The sequence below is a fragment of the Squalius cephalus genome (assembly GCF_949319135.1).
Source record: "Squalius cephalus genome assembly, chromosome: 11".
In the NCBI taxonomy this organism is placed as follows: Eukaryota; Metazoa; Chordata; class Actinopteri; order Cypriniformes; family Leuciscidae; genus Squalius; species Squalius cephalus.
Window position 1 is genome coordinate 7,625,136 of NC_137132.1, and position 15,828 is coordinate 7,640,963.

At 40.6% G+C, this 15,828-nt stretch overlaps 2 protein-coding genes and 1 long non-coding RNA gene across 4 annotated transcripts in view; 2 read left to right on the top strand and 1 right to left on the bottom strand.

The window, feature by feature from the left end:
• wdfy1 (WD repeat and FYVE domain containing 1) overlaps positions 1-6,085 on the top strand; it is a 40,760-nt gene extending 34,675 nt beyond the window's left edge. Inside the window, exons 1-5 of one of the 2 annotated variants that reach the window (XM_079886830.1) lie at positions 305-397; positions 2,823-3,001; positions 3,926-4,034; positions 4,129-4,266; positions 5,218-6,085. In XM_079886830.1, coding sequence (XP_079742956.1) covers positions 395-397; positions 2,823-3,001; positions 3,926-4,034; positions 4,129-4,266; positions 5,218-5,253 — 465 coding nt within the window. In that variant the 5' untranslated portion in view covers positions 305-394 and the 3' untranslated portion in view covers positions 5,254-6,085. Of the gene's footprint in view, positions 1-304; positions 398-2,822; positions 3,002-3,925; positions 4,035-4,128; positions 4,267-5,217 lie in introns of those variants that run through there. The other variant, XM_079886831.1, reaches the window with a different exon arrangement.
• Positions 6,086-6,655: 570 nt separating this feature from the next.
• On the top strand, positions 6,656-12,103 carry LOC307167650. The gene is made up of 3 exons (XR_013822834.1): positions 6,656-6,869; positions 11,670-11,830; positions 11,939-12,103. It is a non-coding gene; the product is annotated as an uncharacterized lncRNA (long non-coding RNA).
• scg2a (secretogranin II a) lies at positions 7,302-10,791 on the bottom strand. The gene is made up of 2 exons (XM_079886769.1): positions 10,675-10,791; positions 7,302-9,463 (listed from the first exon to the last, which is right to left on the bottom strand). The coding sequence occupies exon 2, from the start codon at positions 9,454-9,456 to the stop codon at positions 7,648-7,650; it is 1,809 nt and encodes a 602-aa protein (XP_079742895.1). The 5' UTR covers positions 9,457-9,463; positions 10,675-10,791; the 3' UTR covers positions 7,302-7,647.
• Positions 12,104-15,828: the final 3,725 nt, after the last annotated feature.

The window sequence follows — 15,828 nt, forward strand, 5'->3', positions numbered from 1 at the left end:
TAGGCAATAAAACACACAGCGCTGCTGATGCTTTGTTTATAATGTTTAGATTATATTGTTTTTGTTTGGCTAGAACACATGAGGTTACACAGGTACCCTAAATCGTTATCAAATCGTATTTTAAAATATCTCAGGAGAATTGACTGTAATGTCCTCGCCACACCTGACCAGGTAAAACCAGCAGGTGTGAATCAGATACAGACACGCGCAGATCTAGGCCCCGCCCCCTTCTGACCCTACGCGCCTGTGATTGGTGCACACCTGTGCGCGAGCACAAACACAGAAACACACAGCGGGGCGAGGTGAGAGAGTCGCGGGGACGCGCCCATAACAGAGAGACATGAACCCGTGCTGCAAACCACACAGGGTCGACCAGGACTTCTGAGGTCTCAGGATGGTGAGGTCACAATGTGCAACTGCTGATCATCATTATTGTCTCGTTATTAATGTTGCTGTCATTTTCTCGCATTAGCATCACAAACAGATCAAACTATCAGATCAGAGTCAGAGTGTCAGGCTGCGGTCAGATAGAGCTTTGTGTTTTCCCTTCTGTAGAGCTGTTTGTCTGGGACCTTTTGTTGTGTTTTACTGCACACAAACACTGTTCTTTTGCTGATAAGAGGGACATTTGTATTTCCTTTTTGTACCAAGAAGACAAAGGTGCATTTGTTGCCTTTATCTCTCTTTTCTTGGTTTGCAGTTTCATGTTCACATTGCTCAACACCCAGAGAGAAATGCATGTCTGTGTGTATGGATAAACTAAAAGCAGTTATATTATAAGGTATAAACATTAGCAGTGCATTTTCCTGAGAATCAAACCCATGACCTTGGTGGGTTATTTAGTGTCGTTAGTTGGTCATTAGTGTCGTGCTCAACCTTCTTTTTGACATGATTTTTAATTTATCAGCATCAAGTTTTTAAGATGTTAATGAGTATTATTTATTACATTATCATTAGCGCTATCAAATAAGATAAAAGTTTGTAAATATATAATATACGTGTGTGTGTCATATATATGCATATATGTACAAACACACACACACACACACACACTTTTATGTTAGATGTGATTAATCGCAATTAATCGATTTGAAAGCACTAATTATAATTTATTGTAATTATAAGTGAAATATAACTGGTCACCATTTCAGTTTTCCAAACTTTTTAATAACCTTTTTGCCTTTTTAAATGGTCCTGTAGTGAAATATTGTAGTGAAATATTTGATTATATATTGTAGTGTAATATTTGATTATATATAAAATCAAATATTTTTTTATTTAATTTAAAATATTTTTTTATAAATTATTTTTTAATATATGGTAAATATATATATGGGTCATTGACGAATAAGGTTTTTAAAAGTGTAAAAAAATAGAATGGAGATATAACTATATTTGAAACCATTTTTTTAGTTTACCTAGGTGTTAACAATAAGATTTTGTGGTTTGTACAATCAATTAACACTGTTTTTTGTCATTTTTTACAAGATGGAAAAAATGTCACCAAAAAAGTCATTCGGTTTAACCACTGATTTGAAAGTTAAAAAATGATTTGACATTGATGTTGAGATAGTATATAGTGTGTACCACAGAAGAAATATTAAAACAAATTATCACTGATCTCATAAATGTAATCATTTTATTGGACTACTCTAAACACTCCAACATATTCAAGTAAAACATTGCACAGGGAAAGGAGAAAATGGGAAATGTAAAAAAAAGAGCCTTATCTGCTTTATATTTGTATTATTGTAGTTCCTTTAGTTATTAAAAACAATATTATTCCATTTAAATATTTACTATATCGGTTTTACCGAATGACCTTTTGACACTTCAAAATCTTTAAAATACCTTTATATGTAGTAAAATATAATTAAAACCTTTTGGATTCAGTAAAAGAGATCAAGTTGTACTACCTTACATACTTTGGATGTTATATATTTGTTTTTTTATTATTATTAAGGCCTTTGGACAAAAAAAAAAAAAGACCCGTCACGTCATTGACCCATATATGAATGAAATGATTAGTAAAAAGACAATTACTAATAAGTAGTTGTCCATGGCAAGAAATTGTAATAATAATTTTTAATAAATAAATACATAATAAAATAAAATGATATATATATATACATTTCTGTCCTGTCCCAAAATAAATTTTAATGATAAAAAAATATTTAAAAAAATGCCCCCACAAAGATGTCATTATAAATCTTACTAAATTATGTTTTTTGAAAATATAAACATGCAGAAATTTTTGTATGATGAGTAGGTTTAGGGGTAGGGATAGTGTGTGTGTGATGAGTAAGTTTAGGGGTAGGGGTAGTGTGTGTGTGTGTGTGTGTGTGTGTGTGTGTGTGTGTGTGTGTGTGATGGGTAGGTTTAGGGGTCAGGTTAGTGTAAGGGGAGAGAATATACAGTTTGTACAGTATAAAAATCATTACGTCTATGGAATGTCCCCATAAAACATGGAAACCCAACATGTGTGTGTGTGTGTGTGTGTGCGTGGGTTAACAGGGATGCAGGCTCTTGGCAACAGCCTTAAAATGTCAGATTCCCACTGGGGTCTTGCGCTCAATGCTTTTCTATGCTATCGGAAAGGTGTGTGTGTGTGTGTCAGCACACATTACCCTAATTATTACTTCTAGTAATACATTAACTGTGATAGTCCTGCGTTATTTGACATTCTGACCATGACAAAGCATGTGGTACTTTACCTATAGGTGTGTGTGTGTGTGTGTGTTTTGTGCTATCACATTTTCAAAAGCAGCTTAATGAAGCTTTCAGACATTTTGTGGAGAAATGAATGTGTGTGTTCGCTGTAGATGCGCTTTCTGCTGCTGTTCAGCCGTCAGGGGAAACTGCGACTGCAGAAATGGTTCACGGCTCTCAGCGATCGGGACAAGAAGAAGATCATACGGGACGTCACGCAAATGGTGCTGGCTCGCCCCCCGAAAGCCTGCAACTTTCTGCAGTGGCGGGACCTGAAGATCGTCTACAGAAGGTCAGAGGTCACCTTCTTATCTTATGTTCTTTCTTCGTCATTACAATGCCTTCTGTAACTTTCCTACTCGGTCGCTCTCTCTCTCCCAGAACTGAACACAACCTTTGAGCCCAGTTAATGATCAGCCACCCGCCCTAAAGCGGCGCGCTGCGTTTACAGGCAAACAGAGTTTCAGATCTTTGCACATGATTCAGGTTTAGTATTTCTGCTCTTCAGTCTGAAGATACTAACATGAAACATCCAGCGCATTTGCTGAACTTCGATGTCAGAGTCAACATTGCATTTGCACATGATGCATCAGTGTCGTTCCAGTTCTGCTTTACTACACGAAGGGAACTTTGGATAGTTGAAGTAGACACTGAACAATAAAGGTTGCAAACATGTTTGATAGTCCTTTAAAGTCGGCATTAAACGGAAGTTGCAATAGTCTTTTCTTCCCTATTGTGTCCCTCGAACAAGGAAATGTGTAAGGCGGGGCTTGGTTTTGCCCTTGAGGAATTGATTAGATGTTGTGGTTTGCTATTGGCCGATCACGTTTGAGTGACAGGATGCCCCGCCCTCGCGCCAATAAACATGTCATCAGAGAAGAGAAGTCGCTGCAAAGGAAGGGAAGGAATTTTGGTTAAATATTACGAGGCACATGCGTTTAAAAAAATAATGACACACACATGAATCATTTATAATAATTATTACTGCAATATTCCATAAAGAAACCATGATTTCATGGTGACTTTAAGTTCATTTGGTGCCTTTACTCGAAAAGGTTCCTTAGAAAACAAAACTAGAGAATAAAAGTACCACGGGGAAATGTGTGTTTTTAAGAAAGTCCTGACGAATCAGCTTATGATTGTGTGTTGTTGAATGTAAAAACACTGTAGTCAGTTTGTGCTGTATGTACTGTGACCTCTGACCTCTGACCTGCAGGTATGCGAGCCTGTATTTCTGCTGTGGTTTGGAGGACGAGGACAACGAGCTGCTCACACTGGAGCTCCTGCACCGATACGTCGAGCTGCTGGACCAGTACTTTGGCAATGTAAGGTTTGGGTCGTGTACACTAGCGTTCATGTTGATGCGTTTTCTGAATCTTGAATTGAGGTTTTTGGTGTTTATCTGGTTGTGTGTTGCAGGTGTGTGAATTAGACCTCATTTTTAACTTTGAAAAGGCTTACTTTATCCTGGATGAGTTTGTCATTGGTGGAGAGGTGCAGGAAACATCTAAAGCGTCTGTGGCCAAATCAATGGAGGAGGCTGATTCTCTTCAGGAGGTGAAACACACACACACACACACACACACACACACACACACACACACACACACACACACACACACACACACACACACACACACACACACGCACACACACACACGCACACACACGCAGACACGCGCGCACACACACACACACTCACTCACTCACTCACTCACTCACTCACTCACACTCAAATGCACACCCACACCCGCACACACACACTCACACACCCACAAAAACTCATTCACACACACGCTGACACAGAGACATGCACACACACACACACACACACTCGCGCACACACACACACACACACACACACACACACTCGCACACACACACACACACACACACACACACACACACACCCGCACACACACACACACACACACACACACACTCACTCACACACTCTTGCAAAAATTCATTCACACGCACACCCACACACACACACACACACACACACACACACTTAAAAACTCATTCACACACACACACACACACACACAAACTCAAAAACTCATACACACACACACACACACACACTCGCACACTCACACACTCACACACACACACACACACACACACACACACACACACACACACACACATTCACACACACGCACACACACCCACAAAAACTCATTCACAGACACACATACATGCACAAACGCACACACACACACACACACACACACAAACTCACACTCACGTGCACACACACGCTCATGCAAAAACTCATTCACACACACACCCACACACACACACACACTCAAAAACTCATTCACACACACACACCTTTTTGATGAGATTCCTCACATTTTCACAGATGTTATTACACAACCTGATGTTGTCTGCTTGACCGAATAAGTTATTACAGATGAGTATCATAACATCATGAATGAATTCATGAATTCTTACAGTTGATAATTAAGAGCCATTGTGTTTTGTGTTTATTTGTGACAGACAATGGAGGAGTATATAAACAAACCGACATACTGAAGGATAATCACAGCCATCACCTCAGTCGTCAAAGACACGATAACAAGAACTTCATATGCCGAATGTGTTTAATTATGACCATCACGACACTGAAACACTTGAACACTTTGAATTATTCAGCATCTCGACTTTTCAGATAGTGAGAATACTATTATTAAATGATAGGATTTATTATGAAATGTATAAATGGGAGAGAGACACTCATGTACATTAGTGCTCATAATTTGGGGGTCAGTAAGATTTTTTAAAAGTAATTAATACTTTTATTCAGCAAGGATGCATTAAATTGATCTAAGATTACATTTATATTGTTTCAAAAGATTTCTGTTTTAAATAAATGCCGTTCTATTGAACTTTCTATACATCAAAGAATCCTGAAAATGTGTCATAAATCATCACATTAAAATGATTTCTGAAGGATCATGTGACACTGAAGACTGGAGTAATGATGCTGAATATACAGCTTTGATTCACAGGAATTAATTACATTTTAAAATATATTCAAACAGAAAACTGTATTTTTGACCAAATAAATGCAGCCTTGGTGAGCATAAGAGTCTTTAAAAACATTAGAAAATCTGAACCGACCCCAAATCTTTCAACCATTTGACTACACTGTGAAATTAACCCTCAGGTTTCTTCTTAGTTAGAGGTAAATTTGATTTTTAATTTTTCTCTGCGGGCTGACAATCAGTCAATAACCTTCAGACAGATCTTAGATGATATTGTTTTGAACTGAAAGATTTTATTTATTTATTATTATGCTTAATCTGAAAAAAAGAAATTGTGCATGGATGCCCAAGCTTTGATAATAAATATTAAAATGCTTTTTAATAACAATTTGTTTGGTTTTTTTGAAAATGTATAGGCTAAATTGTAGTTAAATAAATACAGTAGGAGTAACAGTGAGGAAATTTCCACATGGTAGGCTATATAAACTTACTGCCACAATACCGATATAACATTGTATTCCCAGCTAACAATTTTAGGTTATAAGAAAGTTTCCATAACGTTCCCATTAAGTTATAAAAACGTTATTTCTGAATGTTCTAGGAACGTTCAAAACGTCCAGTTTTTTAGATGTTGTATTAACGTTATTTATTGGTTATAAGAACGTTTTTTAAACGTTCCACTATAGTGGAACCTTAAGAATAACGTTATAAGAATTATATAACAACCTTAAGAATAACGTTTTATTGCTAACGTTTTTAGAACGTTTACCAATGACATAACGTTGGCACAATGTTATAATAACGTTACTGCAAGAACGTTTTTTCATAACTTTGAGAGAACTTTCAGAGAACGTTAGCCAATGTTCTGGGAACGTTCCCTGTTAGCTGGGTTGAAATCACTTTTGAATGCTCGCTCGAATTCGCGATCACGGTACAGGCCACACATTTTACAAGACAAGATCGAGGCTATTTGTCAGTGACGCTCAGTCCTGTCAGTCACTCTCCATACTCTCGTCACGTGATAAATGAAATCTGACTCCTGCTGCGACTCTTGGAGAAGTTCGTGTTTACGAGGTGGCAAGTCGTGTTTACGGTCAAATCACTTTCGTCGGATTAAGATGGCGGTGCACCTTCACTTAACTGACTACACAAAAATACAGCAAGGTTTGTAAATCTATACTTCTAGTAAACGGACAACAAAGAATGTGCATCAGGTGTGTTTTGCCTTTTATGTTTTTTAATTAATTTATGAAGCAACTGTCAACTTTATCGTTAGCCTACATATTGCAATGCTATCATATTTTGGGCAGGGAATTAGCTAACTTCGCTGTAAATAGAAAAGCCTGACCAGATGTAAAATAAGCCTCTGATGTCCCCAGAGTGTGTATGGGAAGTTTTCTCTCAAAATACCCCACAGATAATCATTGTCCAACTGAATTAAATAGTTAATTGATTTCTATAAAATGGTTGCATGTATGCTGAAATAACCTCTAAATGAGTTTTGATTTAAAACAATATTAATGATGATTTCATGTCATGCAAAGGTTGCCAAGGTTGCTCGGCAGTGAGAGACACATTACACAAACAGAGGACCATAGTGTGAACAAAATGCTTTATTTACCTCTGCCACATCACACATGACCTCATCACACGCACAAGATACTGACTGAAAAAAACATAGCTGGCGTCTTTAAGAGGGAGAAAATCTGTGTGTTCATATGTTGAAGAGGTAAAGCCGGTGACTTTTTACAATGTTCTTATCACTAACTAAGAAATAAGTTAATCAGGTTTACTAAAATACTCTTTATTTTGCGCTATACAGAAGACAAATGAGAAAAGCTGGAGCACTACATTTGACTAAACGCAGTTAGGGAATATATTTGTTTCAAAATACTTTATTATATGCCAATTCAAACAATGAATATAATGGTTATCTACACATCTACATTTCAGGGACTGTTTTTTCCTCAGAGTCTGTTTCGTCGGTGTTGTCACTCTCCGGTTCCAGGAACCTCAGGATTTTCAGCATTGTGTTGTTATCTAATCCGATGTCTGCGTTCTCGTGCTCCGCCGTTCTTTTTTCTGGCGCGCTTTTGTCGAAGTAGTCCTGGACGCCACGTTCCAGATTTCCATACCGGGGTTGATCCACGTTGCGCAATGGCGTTGGACGTGCTCGTCTCTGTCCTTGTGCGAGCATTTCGGATGCCAGGTAACTGGCCAATTCGTCTTCCTCGCCAGCGGTGTTGTCGTAATCATCCTTGCCGGTTTCCCTCTCATAATAACGTGACGCTTTGGGTTGCGTTGGTCGTTTGTTGTTCTGCTGTGCTGCATTAATCAGCTCAAGGATGCTCAGGATGTCCTGGGCGACGCTGTTTCTCTCCGATGTCTCGAGCGGCGAAACTCGATGAGGTGCTGTGGAGAAAGTCTTGTGTGTGTTGTGAGGGGTTGCGTAGGGCGTACGGGACTGTCCCAATAAATCCTTCTGCTTCTCGTTTTGAAGAAGGTCAAGGACTTCCTCTGGTGGAATTCGAAGCTGCTGTGAGAGTTTGATTATCTGGGACAAAGACTCAGGGAATGTGTTGTGCATCGGCTTAATTTCCCTCTCCTCCTCCTCCTCCTCCTCATCTTCGTCTTCATCCGCATCTTTTTTCTCCATCTCTCGGTTGCTTTCTTGCTCGCTCCTGCTGGCCTCTTGTCTTTTCTGCTGCTCCTGCTCTTTCTTTTCAAGGACTTGGAGAAGATAGTAGTCCATAAGCTTTGCGATGTCCTCAGGGTCCTCCTCTTTTCCTGTGCTTTTCCAGCTGGATTGGTTTGATCTTTTGACATCATCTTCGTCTTCCTCCTGGTCATCATCCTCAAGGTCACGATTAAAACCGTGCCTCTCTCTTTCTTCCTCTTCAGTCTCTATTTGCTCCTCCAGAGGTGCCCATTCGTCAGTTCCCATGATGTCCTCCAAGGCCATCTTCCTCTGCCTGTACAAGTCATTATCATCATCCTCCTCCTCATCATCTTCACCTTCATCTCGTTTGCTGTTGGCCTTAGATGTGGAGATCCCACTCAGTTCCTCAAACACAGACTGAAGGGTCGCCAGTTTCTGGGGTGTGTACTGTTCTTCCGCATTCTCATTGGTCCGTTTGAGCGGCTGATCCTCCGGATCCTCAAACATAATTGGATACTGCCTGTGTCGTGTCCGGCTATCTTGATTGGCCCATGAGGTCCTCCCATAGTTCTCAGGTGACGTTTCAACCTCTAGTTGTTGTTTTGGCCTTGGGAAGGGGTGGATGGTGTATTGAGGTTGGGTTGCAATGACCTTCTTGGGCACCTTGTGTTCCTCAGTTTGTTGTAGTGTCTTAAGCACGGCTTGAAGCAACTCTTGAGTGTTGTCTCTTTCTTCCTCTCTCTCCTCCATGCCTCTGTCCATCCGGCCTGGCGCTGCCAGTTGTAGCATGGATCGGATGCTCTCCATATCATCCTCTTCTTGATCTGGTTGACGCTCGTCGGTAAGGGGATCAGGTGGGGGGGATCTCTGGCTGAGGCTTTGGATGTATCGTAGAGCTCTGAGCATCTCAGCACTCGGAGGAGGGCGGATCTGGGACGCAGGTCCATAAGAGACTGGTTCACTTCCACTGAGGCGATGCTCTCTTAGTGTGGCTCCTTGAACTCCGAAAACGAGAGAGAGGAAAAGAGGCAGAAGGAGGAGCGAGGGGAGGACGAACACCCCTGTTGCACAGCATCTAGATGATGACGACATGTTTTACCTGGGAGCGGGAGGGAGGGAAAGATGAGAGATGGTGAGTCAGACAGTTTTTCCATGAAAAAAAGATAAATGCTTTCCCTAGGGCAGAACCCTTTTCAAAAGGCACTCAAATGTACAATTTAGGTACTAATATGTACCTTTAAGGTAATCATATGCACTCTTTAGTGGTAAATAAGGTATAAAGGGTACCTTACACCAACACATATGCACTAACAATTTCATGCACAGAAAATGTTGTCATCATCCACCTTCATGTCATTCCAAACCTGTGTCTCGGTGTCGATTTAATGAAAGTCAATGTTTTTCACTTTCAATGTACAGACAAAATCAGTTCATTTGTGTTTCACAGAGGAAAGAAAGTCATACAGGTTTGGAAAGACATGAGGGTGATTAAATGATGACAGAATGTAATTCGTATTAGCTATTCCTTTATCTTGTTACAAAGATCTACCATTGATGAGTTATTGCAGTCTTGTTTACAATGTTACATTGACCATTACAATCTCCACTCGTAGGTCTCTCTCTCTCTCTCTCTCTCTCTCTCTCTCTCTCTCTCTCGTGTATCTGTTGAAAGCCTGTTGATGAGTGTTTGCGGAGCACTCGAGAGAGTGCGCGTGCAGCTTGCGCTGAAAATCTCATTAGTTTCTAAATTGCTGCCACGACTAAATGAGTCATTCCCCGTTGCTACGGGAGACCGTGCGCGGATCCGCACTGCTGTTGAACCGCAAAGTGCCGTCAAACGGAGAGGAGGATGAGACAGACCGGAGCACGGCACCCTACATGCTTCAATCTGTTAGATGTTATACTTGCTTTTAAGTGGAAATAATGCATGTAGAACTTTAGCATTGATATTTTTCCTGATGCATATATTAGGAATTAACGTATTTAATAAATTAACGTTCATAATTAATGTATTTGAACAATTAAAACGAGCATAAGTAAGCTTTTAAATAAAAATAATCGCGGAATAAAATAAGGAGGTTTTCATAAAAGACGCGCGGCCGAACTTTTGCATTCATTTGTTAAACGTTCGTGCTGTTTATGAACGCGTCTTTACGCGTCTCGCGGTTGCGTGCAGCAGGTTGTTGATATAAAGCAGGTTGTTGATATAAAGTCTACACACGTTTCTAAAGAGACAAACCAGACATAACAGTGATGCATTCCGTTCAAAACAACGCACAAATGAGTGTTCAGAGGCAAAAGCCCTCTTACCTTTGCTTTCGGTCTGTTTTAACGGGGAGTCGTGAGTGCGTTGCGCATCTCTCTCGCGCTCTCGGTGTGTTTATGCCTGTGCACGAGCACGGAATATCTCTCTCGTCAGCACCGCGGACAGCTCCGCCCGTTATAAGAGACGCCATCTGATTCGTGCGTCACTGAAACAACATACGCAAAACCGGACGGACACACACACACATACACACACACACACACACACACAGGGTTTTTTTTTTCATGTTTTATGGGGACTTCACATCGACATAATGATTTTTTTATTGTACAAACTCTATAATCTCTCCCCTAACCTTAAACCTACCCATCACAGAAACCATTCGGCATTTACATTTTCAAAACACATCACTTACTATGATTTATAGGCTGGTTTCCTCATAGGGACTAAAACAAGTGGGGACATTTTGTCGCATTAATGTAGGGTTTACCCCACCCACACACATTAAAATGAATCAAATTTAACATGCTAAGTGCAATGAACTTACAAACTGTTGTAACTTTGGCTTTACTTTGATTTAACTTCAAAATCAGCAATTAAACTTGCACTAAAATTTACTGGGTTGGATTTTTGTTCAGAGTTGCATGAGTATATTTTGGTGCAAACTGTGATTACCATGGTAATGGTTTGTAAAGAAGCAGCGTGAGCGCCTAACAACCTCTCTGATTACTGGTTTCAGTGCCAAAAGGCCCCCGGTGAAGAAGAGAACCCACTCATCATGACCTCCTCTTATCATGTGAAGTGGAAGCTCTCCAGTTTGATTGTGATATTATGATAACAGTCGATCATTGAAGAGCGATGGTACTTTGCTTTCTAAAATGCTCTTGGGAGACATCGTTAGCTCATCTTTTATTTGATCATGGGGAACACAGTAGCTGCTTTTGTGCCAAAAAAGCCATTTAATCCTTTTAAGCGTTTTGAAAACGAGCTGTACGGTAAGCAGAACGCATCTCTCTCTGTCTTTCTCGCGTGCACACAGACGTCTGTTACTGGTGTGTGTCAGAGCCGGGTGGCTGTGGGCTTCTGGTCATGTTGATTTCACTTCATCTGTAAAGCGTCTGGCAAACGATGAGTCACCAGCGGAGCCGCAGAGGAGGGGAGAGGGATGGGTGAGACAGGGAGAGACGGAGAGGAAGACAGGTTTGGTGTTTTGATGGGAATTGACGTGTGTCTGGGACAGGGTTCGCCGTTGGCTCTGGTTCTGTGTGGCTGGCAGCTCATTTTCTGAAGTGAGTGTGTGTTTGGCAGTGTGTCAGGAGCCGGTAGGAGGGAGACTCGTTCATTCAGAAATCCACTCTGCTGATGTGGGAGGCCGACTACCATTCACAAGACACAAGAATCAAGAATCAGACTGTACACAGACACACACACACAGACACATAGAGTTCAGCAAGATGATGAATGAACTACAATCAAGCATTTACTTTCATCTTTTTTATTGCATCGAGTCTCATCTCAACTGTTCTTCTCTTTTTTCTCTCTTCTCTTCTCTTTTCTTCTGTATGTGTCTAAAAAGCTTGAAGCTGTTCAGATGTGTGTGTGTGTCGTGTGTGTGTGTGTGTGTGTGATCAGACAGGTGCACCATTGTTGTTACTGCGCCTTTATTTTCATCTTTGTCCTGCACATTATGGCTTCAGTAAACAATTCATGTTGACATCCTGTGTGTGTGTGTGCTCCATTTACCTCTTTTGTTATGTAAGTGTGTATTTGGGCTAAAAGCTGTTTGTTTTCCTCTAGCTGATTCTGAATACAGCGTGATGGATGCATTGAATATTTTAGAGGACAAATCATATTTTAGAGGAATCACATTATAGAGGATGTAAGAGAAACACAGAGCATCACACACACACACACACACACACACGTCTGCATACTCGAGCTGGAGTGCTGCTTCATATTCATCTGCTTACTAGGTGGAAGGAGTTCAAAAAATAAACAGCCAAATCTCTAAGGTCAAATTTGTCTTGGTCTCTACTAGAATAGATTTTCAAGATGAATGTTTAAACATTACACATTATTTCCCCCATATTCTCCATTGTTGCAGCTCCTCTCTTCCCAGTCTGTCAGTAACGCTCTGTTTAGTTCCTGTCTCTATGAAGCCCCTCCTTCTGAAAAGCACACTGTGCTCTGATTGGTCGGCTGGATCAGTGTGTTGTGATTGGTCGAGCGCTTCGAGTGTGTTTGGGAAATGTCCCGCCCCTTACCATAGCCTCCAGTTTCAACACACTACTAACTAACTCAACCAGGCTCCGCCCCTTTATTCTCCGTATGAATTTTTTAAATGAGGAATATTGTGACGTGTTCATTCCCGGAAGAAACTCAAGACTACAATGGAGGCGTTTCAGGGAGTTCAGAAACACTGACACTGATATAAAGAATAAGGCACAAAAAGTCACAATAAGTCATGCCAACATGGCTGGGAGCGTCAGACCAACTGCAACAATGAGCAATTACAGACTTAAGATGATTTAAGGCAAAATGGCTGTGAATTATAAAATACAATCACTAGTAATATGATTTAGTGTGTTGATTTCAGCGTGTTGTAATTGTTCAAGTGCTTCGAGTGTGTTTGGGAAATGTCCCGCCCCTTACCATAACCTCGAGTTTTAACACACTACGTCCTGTCACAAACGGCACCATAAACCCTTGCGGTCTTCCTTTGAGTCCACACTTTCATGACGTAATGCCGCTTTGACTGTCGCGAAGAAGTCGGCTGAGGAGCTCACATCAGTGCGGGCTCGGCAAAAGTGCGCATCGAGGGCGCATGTCGACCACAAAGGGGGCGCTCCAAGCACCCGTCTGAAACCTAAAATGATCAATGGGACAAGCGGTGAAAGTGCATTTTAAGTGTGCCATTTGGGACAGGGCATATTAACTCAACCAGGCCCCGCCCCTTTATTTCGCATATCCGTTGGGCGGGAATTATTTAAATGAGGAATATTGTGACGTGTTCGTTCCCAGAAGAAACTCAAGACTACAATGGAGGCGTTTCAGGGAGTTCAGAAACAGTGACTGTGATATAGAGAATAACTCCAGCTGGAGGGACTTTGTAACTTTGCAGAGCTTATTCATGCTCAAACAGCATCAATACACACTACAGAAAGATGAACATCGAAAAAAGCATAATAAGTCCTCTTTAATGTTTTGTTAAATAGATGTGTGCAAGCAAATCTCACATTGGAAACATTGTTTTCACGTCGTTTTGTTGAGCCCCACCAAAATGTTATATAGCTGCTGTTTTTTGCTTGTTTCAGAGGATTGCTTAAAGCCTCTGTTATCTTGGGATGCTATCCATTGTGTTGAAGGATGCACAATATGCAAGTAGTTAGTAACTTTTGGTATTAACTGCATTAGTTTGTTTGACGCAAACATACATAATGCATGTTGCATTATGTATGTTTGCGTCAAACAAACTAATGCAGTTTGTTTCTGCAGTTTTCACATTAGCAGAAAGCAAAAGCTCTGTCACAATGCAACAAAATAAAAGGTAACAGGCAGATAAATTGGCACCAACATTAGCATAATAAAAGCTGATGTTTTCTTAAAGGGGGGGTGAAATGCTCATTTTCACTCAATCTCCTGTTAATCTTGAGTACCTATAGAGTAATATTGCATCCTTCATATCTCCAAAAAGTATTTTGTTTTATTAAATTTTTAACATAAAGATAGGCTGTACCGAGTCTTTCTGGAAAAAACCGAGCGGCTGGGGGCGGGCCGTGTGGGCGAAGCTTAGCTGTGCTAACGCGCCAAGCTAGTGACAACACACAGAGACATTTGTTCAACAAACAGTTTTACTCACCGTCCGGTTCCAACGCACGACCGCGAATTTTTATCGTTGTGACTGCTCGATCCTTAAGCATTAGACGATCTGCAAATCCGTAGATCTGGGCTTTGTTTATAAAACAATCATCGTCGAAATGCAGGGAACAAACAGTCTACACAACTCCGTTTATGCTCAGGAAAACAAACTCCATCCACGGGTTCCTTAACGCTGGGTTCTTTGGGAATCTGTGCAGGGTTGTCTTGCCCTGGCAACCAAAAACACACTTCTTTGGTGACATTGACTTCCCAAAAGCCGGGCAGGGCGCTTTGATGGCGAACTGCTTTCACTCTCTTGCTCTGGTCTACGAGTGCGCGCGCGGCCGCGATCTTACCGGAGAAGTGCCCTTAGAACCCATATAAGGAAATTCCGCCCTATCTTACGTAAGACAGAGCCATACTCGAAAAAAACTTTCCGAAACTTGTGACAAACCGGAAGGAGTATTTTTGGAACAAAAATACTCCTTCTAACGTACAACTTAGTTTTTGAAACTTTGTCCATGTTTAGCATGGGAATCCAACTCTTTACCAGTGTAAAAAACTCAGTATGCATGAAATAGCATTTCACCCCCCCTTTAACAAATCAAATAAAAAGTCATTCAAAGATAACCAAGGCTTCATAGCATCCTGCAAGAAAGGTTAAATTGGCCACTGAGATGCACAGAAGAAAATCTCCAGAGATGTAAAGTACATGAAAAAAGAAGAATGAAGCATTCTGTTGATTGCTGTTGACTAACACAGAAAATTGTCAAATCTTCACTCACCATTTGTAAAAACAACAAAATTGTGTTTACGGTAATGCTCTTAAAATTGCGTGGATGAGGCAAAGCTTTGTTTGGAAATAAATGTTAAATACTCACTGTTTTGAAAGCATTGCCACAAGACTGATGCTGTCTTAAAGCTACACTGTGTGATTTTTACCCCCATCTAGCGGTGAAATTGTATATGACTACCCAGTGAATATTTGTTTCTGTTCCTCTCAATTCCGAGGGCGTTTTAACTCCTACGGTGGCCGTCTTATTCCAAGATTAACATGGCTTCCAGTTATCGACTTCGTCCATGACAATAATAAACAATAATACGTCTGAAATGAATAAAACTACAGGACAGATGTCAGGAGGTAAACGTCACCCTTGGAATCGGCTATCCCAGCATAATCAGATTAGGCTAACGTTACAATGTGTACAAAGTAAAAGCAATTAAAAATAACTAAAATTTACCTTGTCCTTTTTTTTATATAGCTTAAAAAATTGCGCCTTTAAAATTATTCATCACCTGTGATCCGTCGCAGCACAGATTTATGTTACAAGGTAAACAAT